This window comes from Haliaeetus albicilla, chromosome 2 (assembly GCF_947461875.1).
Source record: "Haliaeetus albicilla chromosome 2, bHalAlb1.1, whole genome shotgun sequence".
Taxonomy (NCBI): domain Eukaryota; kingdom Metazoa; phylum Chordata; class Aves; order Accipitriformes; family Accipitridae; genus Haliaeetus; species Haliaeetus albicilla.
In genome coordinates, this window is record NC_091484.1 from 22060801 (window position 1) to 22071130 (window position 10330).

Consider the following 10330-nt stretch of genomic DNA (forward strand, 5'->3'; position numbering starts at 1 on the left):
CAGTGGGTGTGGTCCTTATTAGGCATCATGTTAATACAAATTGAAGACTTATTTTGAATCCAGTATGGATGGCTAGTTGTAACTGCTTGTTACCTCTGACTTGTTAATTAATGTTTGAAATATATTTGCATTTGAAATAGTGAACTGTATTCAAAAAGAAGAATTGGCGTTATTGTACCAGAGATCCAGTTGTCCATTAACTCCCACATTCTTAGCTTTTTAGAGTTCTACGTGCCACCCACTGAGCACTAGCACCTGTATTGCTTCATGCTCCAATACAAAATATTGAGTATGTATCCATTCTTAGAAAGGAAGTTCTTGAGAACTGCAGGCAATCACAGTGGATTGGAGCAAATATCTTTAATGCAGCTGTACAGTGTGGATGAGAAATAATGCAAAACTTGATGACAAATTCATACTTCCAGCAGTCAGTACTATAGATTGTAAAACAATAGGCATATTGCTGGCTTACGGCATTGTAAATCTTAGACTTTTTTTCCCTTACACTGTGGTAGGTGCATGTAGAACGTATTTATGTGTAACTTTCTTCAAGTGAGTAGCATGCAGTTTGCTTAGTAGTCTGAGATTACATGCCATGGTTTCTTTGAAATTGTGTTGTTAGCATGGCACAAACACGTAATAGTAACTGCTGCTCTGTGTTTATTTTTAAGTGCACACCTCTGAAAATCCCTTATTCTTAGTTGTGTAGCTTTAGAGTATTTCTTTCAATGACATCCTCCAACTTGATGCAGTTGTTTCTGACGTGGTGAGAGTGAACCCATCACAGTAGTCAGCAATTAGATATGTAAAGCTTCACTGAAGGTTTTGCAGAAGCCATTAATCTCAGAATCCTACCTGTGCTTACCAGAAGCTAGTTACGTTCTGCTATTATTTAAAGAATTGCTGGACCCAAATGTACTAATAGAGTTAGAAGCCTTGCTTAAGTGAACAGTACTTGTCCACTGCTTTTTTTGGTTTTTTAGACATTTTATTCAGCCTGTCATTTTTTAAATATGTCAGGGAGTATCAAGTCTTCATAGTGATTCGTTTTTCACAATATCAGTACGTGAATTAGAATATTAACTCAAATTTACTCCTGCAACAATGTTTTGTTATTTGAAATGGACCTTTTGATTTGTATGGTAGTGAAAAACATCTGGAGCAATTGCTGTTTGCTTCTTTCCAAATACATAGAAAGAATATTTTTTTTAAAGGACTTAGTGAATAAAATACTGCATCTTCATTATACAGTAAAATCACAATTTATGTAACTTAGCATCTGTGTAGCATCTAAACTGCTTATCTGCTGTGTGGAAATCAACATTTGGAGATGTCCTTATTAAAAGTTATCTTTATTAAGGAGGTTATTTTCATAACACTTTCAAGTTAATTGTTATCATACTTGTTATGTTTTATTAATCTATGACCTTGCTGTTGGTAAATATTTGAAGTTGCAACTGATAGATAATGGCAGAAGTGAGAAAGTAAATCCATTTATTAGTTTTAACTGTTCTTACCCTGTCTCTTTCAGTTTACAACAGCAGTGACCAGTGCCTTTTTATTAGCAAAAGTAATTATTTCAAAGGTATATATTCTAATCAAATGTTTGTTTTACTTTGTTGTTTTCTTGAAAGCAAGGTTCTTCAGGGTAATTTCTGTAATGTTGTGTGGTTTTGTTTCCTTCAAGCTGTTCTCACAAGGTGCTTTTGGCTATGTGCTGCCCATCATATCCTTCATACTTGCCTGGATTGAAACTTGGTTTTTGGACTTTAAAGTGTTACCGCAAGAAGCTGAAGAAGAAAACAGTAAGCTTTTGATATTTCCCCTCAATTGCTGCAGTTGGCAACATTCGATCCCATGTTATCTGGCAGAAGAATGCTTCTTTCAGCTTCTCAAAATTTGAAGAGCTGTGGGAAAAATTAAATCATACGGCATAATTTTTTTTTTCTGGAAAGGAACATATGCCTTCAAAGAAGTAGGGTTTTAATTAATTTAGGGAGGCAAAGTTAAAAGTTACAAGGGCCAGAGCAGCGATCTGTCAAGCACTTAGGAACATATATAATTTTGTATGCTTAAGACAAAAATTTAACTGACTTGGGCTTGCAACATTTTATTTTCTGGCTAATACATAGAATAAGCGTCTAGTTCCCTTTTTAAGAAGAGTAGACACAATAACTAACTCAGTGGCACTAACTCTTCTTTTGAGGTGGAAAAGGGAAAGCAAGTAAGTGTTGTGGAGAATCTGCTTCAAGTATGAATTTCAGCCTCTTCAAGATGAGGCAGCAGGTCATCTGACACTCGGTGTATTCAACTAAGTGGAGGAAACCCATTGACTTAGTTGAAAGAGAATATTGCTTGAGTGGTGAGGAAAAGAAAGCATAGATTTCTGCTACAGATGTTTTGTTAGTTTCAACAGCAGGAGAGTAATTATACAGCAAACCTGTTTGTGCATTATTAACTGAAATACAGTCTGAAACTCTGCTGGAAGGGCATGTTTTCCTCTTAGGTAAGAACAAAAACTTTACGCAGGCATGGATGCCTCCATTATTTTTTTTTAGTGCTCTGAAATGCAATCTTTCTACTTTGATCCCTACCCTCTTCCTTTCTACCACTCCAAGAAAGAAGTTGGTTAAATGAGTACACTGGATTTTGCCTAGAGAAAGGGAAACTTAGGGTAAATTTTTTTTCTCTTTTGATGGGGTGAGGAAATACAGCTGCATCACACTTTTTTCTCAATAGATAAGAAATCTAACGAGTTCAGAGACTTTTGCATTTTTTTTTCATACTGAATATTCATAGACAAAGAAAGTATTTTATACATACACATGTAAGTTCTTGATGATCATGTTCATAAAATTGAGATATTATTGTTAAATCCCTGTGGGATTCAATGACACTTTCTTTTTCTTCCTTCCTGCTGAGCTTGAAATAGATGGTATTAGAAATATATGCTTTTTAGTTGAACTCTGCATATTTCCAAAAAAAGATGGGGTTTCACTGAAAAGTGCTGATTTTAAGCAATTAAGTTAGATAAATGATAGGCACATTTGGATTGTGTTGTGTGGTGGTACTTATATAGTGCCTTATTTGCTTTTAAATCTGAGGCAGATAATGAAAACAGATTTTAATAGTTTTTGCTTTTTGACGAGGTATTTTTCTGTCATATCTCTAGTGGGAGTGGAAGCTGACTTTTTCCCGTCTTACTATTTTGTTTTAAAAAAACCCAACCAAACAACAACAACAAAAAAAACCCCACCACAGCAATTTTCTGCCTAATGCAACAGTGCTCATAATTTGGAGATGTTTTGTCTGTAACTTAAAAAAAAAAAAAAAGGAAGAAAAAAGGGCAAAACTGTCTTTCCACTGAAGATTTCCAGCTCTAAAAGTTTCCTTCTGTGAGCGGGATTTAAAGCTAAAATCCAACCAGTATGTGTCTTCTAGTATCTTGTGACTCATTGTTAAGTATGGAGACTGACCTTCCTCTTTTGGACAGAGTGGAAATAAAAGTAAAATAGATGTCTTCTTTGGAGACTTTGAACTGGTTAATAAGATAAATTGGTATGTAGAAATAATAGTTTGAGTTGGAAAGAGATTTTTTTAATAACTGCTGGTTACCTCAAGTTGCTCTCCTGTTTCAGTAAAACATCAAGGTTTTCTTTTTTTTTTTTTTTTTCCTAATCAGTCTTCATGTAGCAGAGAGTAAACGATGGAAGTTCAATAGCCTTGTTGACCTAAAATGCTATCTTTGCCTTGTTATTATCAGAAGACCTGTTGACAGCAGTAAGGATGAGATGAATTAGCTACCCTCCTAACCCCTTTTGGTTTTTTTGTCCTCTATTAAACACACCAGAATAGCCCCGTGTCATTTCCAAATAATTTTTCTGATTTTAGATGAAATCGAGCCAAAAGGAGTTGAAGGTTGGAGTAGCTAGGTATGTTGAGACAAATAGGTGAAAGCAAGCCATTAATGAGGAGTCTTGTAGTGGCAAAGTGAGAAGATAATTTATTTTGTTATGCATGACAGCTCACTGATCATTAAAAATATATTTCAGAGTTTTAGTTAACCAGTGAATGTTGATGAATTTACATATGGCATCCTAATCATGCAATTGCACATAGTAGAAGAAAGGATTCCTTAATTCATGTGTACAGTACCTCTGTTTTGCTAGAGTGTGTCTCCTTAGCTGCCTGAAGTTATATAGAAGACATAAATGTTAAATTAACAGTTTGCTTTTTTCCAGACATATTTTTTTGTAGAAGTAACTTGTTAGGAATGCTAATATAATACATCAATTTTTAAGGTTCTTCATCAATACTTGATCTTTAAGAGGTTATGTGATAGCATTGAGGATTTGTTTTTTTTGTTTTGCTTCCTTTTAGGATTTTTGATAGCACAGGATGCTTCTGAACGAGCAGCTCTTCTTCACCCAGGAGTCCTCTCTGATGGGCAGTTCTACTCTCCTCCTGAATCTGTAGCAGGTAGTTATGTTCGTGTAGTAAATTATTTTTCATATTGACATTAAAATGATTATTTCACCTCCTTCAGAGGGTGAGGCAGAGGAAGGGTGAAGGGAAAAAATATATTTTCATTTTTAAATGAACAGTGTATTTTACAATCCTAAAATGAAAGATTCTTTTTTTATTCAGTAATTCAGTTTAGTTACTACCTATCAGATGAATTACAATACATGTAGTTAGTGCGGCTTCTGACACGCCCCAAAGGTGTTAAAATCAAGGTAAGTCTGAAAGAAAATGGTACTGCAACTGAAAGGAGGCAGTTATTGTTTGCTTCTGCCATCGATGATCCTTATGGGTCCCTTATAACTTGAGATATTCTGTGATCCAGTGATCTCTTATCTGCTAGCAAGAGTGTTTATGCAGCAATGCACTAATTAATCCAGCCTAAACTTGGAGCTTTACAGTATCTTAGGATAGGCAGTGAACCTGAAATTGCTCTAAAGCAAACTGAAATTTCAGTCAGAGGCTCTTTTCCTTTCTCATAACAAAAAATCCTCTCTGTATAAAAAGTCTAGCTTTGTGGGTATATTAAACTGAGGGAAAGTGTTAATGACATCTTAACTCTGCATATCATGTGCTTTGTTCTAATTGAGGTATGAGCTGAGTAAATAAATACTGCAAGATTTAAGAATGTGTTTGCAGGCATTTCAAGGAAATGAGTCATTTCTGTATGGGTTGAATGGATTTGAGTTATTCAAGGATGTAGTTTGAACCCCCAAATCCTGTGTCGGCATTTTTACCCTAAAATGTAAATCTCTTCTGTAAAGCTGTGCGTATTATGCAATATATTTAAAATATTAATATCTGCTAATTGCTACAGACACATTTGCCTGTCTTGCATTATAAAGTTGTACACGTTGGTGATATTTTTCAGTTTAATGGCTGTCTCTATGGTTGCTGAGTGTCTTGGCATAATGAATGACTTAGAGCTCCATCTAGGGATGACAAAGCATTAAGACAATGTCGAGTATAATGATTCAAAGTGAAAATGTATTTTACTTAAAGCGATGAGTCTATCTTGAGGAATAAGTGTTGGAAGTATTACACTGGATTCAGCCTGGGATTTTTTGGCAATAGAATATACAGTGTGAGAGGAAGTGTAAGTGGAGTTAACACATTGTCCTTGGCAGTTTGGCTGGGTCACTGTTGCATGTGTAGTGAGCTATCATGCCTCAGCATGTGTGTGGTGACTACACGTATATGACTGTGCCATTGCTTTCAGCTTATAGAACGGATGCTTGTCACCTGGATTTCAGTAACAGCTCATGTGCCTTTTCCCTAGTCTGCCCTAGCTGCCAAGTAAAATTGTTTAAGCACCCTTTATGGGTATGAGAAGCAAAAGAAACAGTCAAATTAATATATTTGAACTAAAACACACACACTGATAGTCACAAAGTATTCTGAAACTGCAAGGTGATGTACAGTAAAAATAGCTTACAATTAAAAATATTTTTTTCAAAATTCTGTGTTTCTTTCAGATAAGACAAACTATGGATTGTTCTAAAAGAGCATTTTTTGGACAATTTGCCTTACTTATTGATTGGAAAGATATTTAGAGATAAACTGTTCCCCATGATCATGCAGAGGGGAACAAACCCCTCTGCTGATACGGCAAAATGTCTAAAAACAAATCTTTGCTGTCAGGAGGTGACATTTAAAACAGGCTCTGTTGGAATTTTCAGCATATTTATCTTTTTATGTCTTCCTTGAAGATGCGCATATGCAGGGCCATACCCTTTTCCATCCACTTCTTTATATGGCTTGAGCCTTCATCTTCAACGTTAGACTTGGTTGCCAAGTAATCATTCCAGAGGTAGCAAGTGGAAAATCAGCCTCAAAAGAGTAAATTTCTACAGTTTCTATACAATTTGAGCTTCAAAATGAAAGGCAGGTACGCTATTCCAAGAAAGGAAAGGACTTCAGAGTAGTTCGGCCAAAATGCTTAACACCTTTGTCTTTTTATTTCTTTGTGGGAGAGAATGTGGGTCCATAGTTCAGCTTTAAATTGATGGCAAAAGCCCAAGTAAGTCTCCCAGGCATTTTATCAAAGACAGTTCTTTACGCAACTTCCCCCCCGCCCCCTGCCGTGGGAGTCTCATTTAAAGTGCCCAAGACCAGTATGGTGAAAATAATTTATTTCCTCAGTCATCCGTGACAAGGGCTGACTGCTGCAAGGACTGACTGCCACCTCCGATGTGGGCAGAGACATCTGCAGCTTGGATTGGATCTCCAGAATTGTGTGTGGGTCAGCGCTGCTCACCCTGCTTGCTTGGTATCTTCTTGCTCTCCCTGAAACAACTGATCCATCAAGCCACATTCCTGCAAAGCAGTGCTTCCAGCAGGAGCTGTCTCTGGGCACGTAGCCCTGTGACCAGCTAAGCTTTCTTTTTGGGGCCATCCAGGGCTTTGTCACAGCAGAGAGCTGAGAACAGGCAGCGGACAGACCAAGAAGAGAACTGGGCAGGGAGAGGCAGAGGGAGCTGTTTGGTTTCTGGCTTAGAGTGAGACAATCTCTTGCCAGAACACTAGATACAGAAATTATTAATTTGTAAAGCAGTATTTCTGGCTGCTTTAAAGCGTCTTCTGAAGTTGTCTTCCAAAGGGCAGGATGTAGCAAGTGGGAAAATCTGCTTGTCAGTGAGCAAATGTGGAGCTGATTGTCTGAGTGTGGTAGTGTGAAAACTTGAAGCACTTGCTAACTGAATCTGTTGACAGGGTAGGTGTTTCAAGAATGATCCCAGTGCTGGGTTTTGGGTTTGATAACTGTTAACAAAAAGCCTTCAATACAAAACATCTGAAAAGATAAGAAACCTAAAATAAAAAGTAAATATTTTTATGGAAAATAGTTGCTTTAAATTGCCTTTTGATAAGTCATTACTAGTGATGGATTGCTTCTTTGCCTTTTTCTTTACCTTTTCTCTCAACTGATCTAATAGCATTCTTGCCTTCCTTTTCAGGATCTGATGAAGACTCTGAAGAAAAACAAGACAGTGAAAAACCAGTTGTGTAGCAAATACGGAAAAGCAGGTATGTTCCTTTGCACAGAACCCGAATAGTCCTAAAAATATCTTTTTCTTCTCAGTTCCTTCCCGAATAATTGGAACGGTGTGCTAACTGTTATTAGTTCACCTTCTTTGAACCCAGTCTGTCTGTCTTAGCAACCTTCAAGCAGGAAGTCCTGCCACGCTCTTGAGAGCTTCTAATTGGGGTCCTCTGCTGCTGAGTTCTCATTACCTCGGGCCCAGGGGTCTGAGAGCTGTTCTGGAGTGTAGTGTAAAAGGCTGCAGGCTTGGGATGGAACACCCCTAGCATTTATTTGTTGGCTGTCTTGGAAGGGAAAACGGTGGAACAGATGAGTAAAAGCTCCTTTTTTTTTTTTTTGGAAGTGGGGACAGATTTCTTTGGAGATGGCAATGAAAGAGTGGTAGGAAGAGATTTGCTTTCAATTTAGGTCTAGGATTAATATACTCATCTTGAAGATTGCATGGGCAAAACTACTTTGGTATTTCCCCTCCTCAGTCTGCTTAATACCAGAAATGGGTCACACTGGAGCACCTGCGTCTTAAAATTTTTGTAGTGTACTTTGGTTAAATATGAGAGATGATTTCCTTATTTTGGAAATTACTTCATGTACTTTTGGAATTATCTTGCTCCATGCTTTCACTTCACCACACGTGGCAAAGCTCAAGCTAAGCGGAGGTATTAAATGTTCTTGAGAAGCTGAAGCTTCTGATTTGAAAACTTCGGATGACCTTTTTTCAGCCTCCCTGTTTCCACTACTTGTTTTCTTGACTTGCATCTTCATTCATCCTGACTTGTGTAATCTGTTACAGAAAGAAAATCTGAGGGAAGTTGTTGGGGTTTGAAAACTGGCAACAGAGTCTGTGGCTGACTTGCTGGTGGAGCTGCTGACAGGAGAATTTATTCATTAGAAAGCAAAGGGAATGGTTCCCATGTACTGTAATACCTCACAAAGTACCTTGTTGACATATGTATATTAAGTTGCCTCCCAGGTGGTATGAAAATATTTGTCCACGATGTATTTTATTATTCAGTGATTCCTGAAGTTGATCTTCTAATGACTAGGTAATTACTGGAAAGTGTTGTCTTGTGTACCTAATCAAGAGACTGGTAATATAATGAAGTAAAACTTCTCTATGGTGGAAGTATATTTAATGATTGTTGGGACTCACTAGGTAAAATTATTTTATGTTATTGCAAATTTGTCATTAGTTTAATGTTTACTTTTTTTAATTCCATGCATTTTCTTTTTTAATGGATATGTTCACTTTCTAAAATAAAAACCTTAAAACAAGGGTAATGCATTATGATACTTTGTTGCTTTACTGACTGGAAATCTGCACATACCACTCTTTTATTTCTTGTGGGGTAAGGATTCCAGTTTGCACAGCATTTGTGCAGGATGTGTTACAGGATTGTTTGGCTGCCTGTAGGGATGCAGTGTTAGCGGTATTGGAACATCATTTGTGTTGCATATGCGATATCAAAAGGATGCTAGGAGCTTTTTGAAATAACTTAGTTCCCACTCCTGTACTGGGGGTGGATGTTCTTCAGGTTCAAGGAGGAAACTGGAGTAAGTGAGCATTTGCAAACGCTGGTTATTACGCCAGGAGTGAAAGGAAGGTAGTCAATCGTTCAGTTTAGGTGTGTAAGTATAAGATATGTATTTTCAGATACAGATATTAAGTGTTAACTGATACTTGATCAAAAAAGTTTTAGGTAATGCACTAATTCTTACCTAAAGAGGAATGTAAGTGTTGTTGCTTTCCGTATATGGCCATTAGGTTTTATTAGCAACCTGCACAGCAAATATTAAGTACCAATGTATTCTTCATACGGATGGACTATATTGCTTTGTGATATTTCCACTGCTGTGGAACAGAAGCATAGCGGTTAGAAGAGAGGATGGGCTGTGGTCTTATCTCTTCCAAACACAGCTTTTCCTTGAAGCAGTAGTGACTCTTTCAGTTTACAGGATTTTTCTACTAAAAGCACAAACCAAAAGTTTGTTTTGTTATACCAAATATAAATATGGCAAATGAAAGGTAAAGATTTTGCAAGCCTCTCCTAAACCAGCATGTTTTTCTCCAGTGGTGCATGGTTCAGGTTCTCTGTATATAGAGTTAAATGAGATGCCCCACTTGCACACATGGGTAGTTTGCCAAGGAAAGTTTGCCAGCAAGGTAGTTTGCCTTTGGCACATCCACAAATAGTTCTGGTTGCTGCTGGGAGAGGTTGTATCTCCTGGAAATCTAAAAGGCATCAGTTATGGTATAGAAAGGAGTTAAAACACTCAATCTGAAATTATTTTGTTCACTCCTCTCAAACCTACCTGTAAACTATTATTTAATTGTTCATTAAATTGGAGACAATTGTAGTTCAGTGATCACTGATCCTTGTCTGTGCCATTGACTCTTTGCATTCACTTTGTCTATTTGTTCAGAAGAAACCATCAGGGTCTTGATTAGTTGTTCTTACAGTGCCTATTCTGAAGATAAAGACTACTTTGGGGGTTTTGAGAGCATTCACATGTACAAAACATCTGCTAAAACCTCATTGGGCATATGGTGAAGAGCACACCTGCTTGTAGTTCACTTCCTCTAAACCACCGCACTGAAGCTGCAGCATGGCACCAAGGCCCTTGTTTGTGATTGTCTCAGGGAAGGTTAAGGGTCAAATTAAACCTCCAGCATTTTTTTTCCTGCCTGAGCAAGACTAATGGCTTCCTCTCACACTGAAGCCTGTAGTCAGATTGTCAGCTGCAGCTCTTTGAGATGAACACCATGTGCAT

At 37.4% G+C, this 10330-nt stretch overlaps 1 protein-coding gene and 1 long non-coding RNA gene across 7 annotated transcripts in view; one reads left to right on the forward strand and one right to left on the reverse strand.

Annotated features, from left to right (window-relative positions):
- The window catches only part of STARD3NL (STARD3 N-terminal like), a 31111-nt gene extending 22277 nt beyond the window's left edge, over positions 1-8834 (forward strand). For 4 of the 6 annotated variants that reach the window (XM_069809581.1, XM_069809618.1, XM_069809590.1 and 1 more), the window contains 4 exons: positions 1532-1585; positions 1688-1805; positions 4381-4479; positions 7476-8834. In XM_069809581.1, the coding sequence (XP_069665682.1) occupies positions 1532-1585; positions 1688-1805; positions 4381-4479; positions 7476-7528 (324 nt within the window). In that variant the 3' untranslated portion in view covers positions 7529-8834. The remainder of the gene's footprint in view (positions 1-1531; positions 1586-1687; positions 1806-4380; positions 4480-7475) is intronic. The other 2 variants (XM_069809609.1, XM_069809628.1) reach the window with 1 other exon arrangement.
- Positions 8835-9309: 475 nt separating this feature from the next.
- Positions 9310-10171, reverse strand: LOC138690489 (uncharacterized). The gene is made up of 2 exons (XR_011329272.1): positions 9872-10171; positions 9310-9410 (listed from the first exon to the last, which is right to left on the reverse strand). It is a non-coding gene; the product is annotated as an uncharacterized lncRNA (long non-coding RNA).
- Positions 10172-10330: the final 159 nt, after the last annotated feature.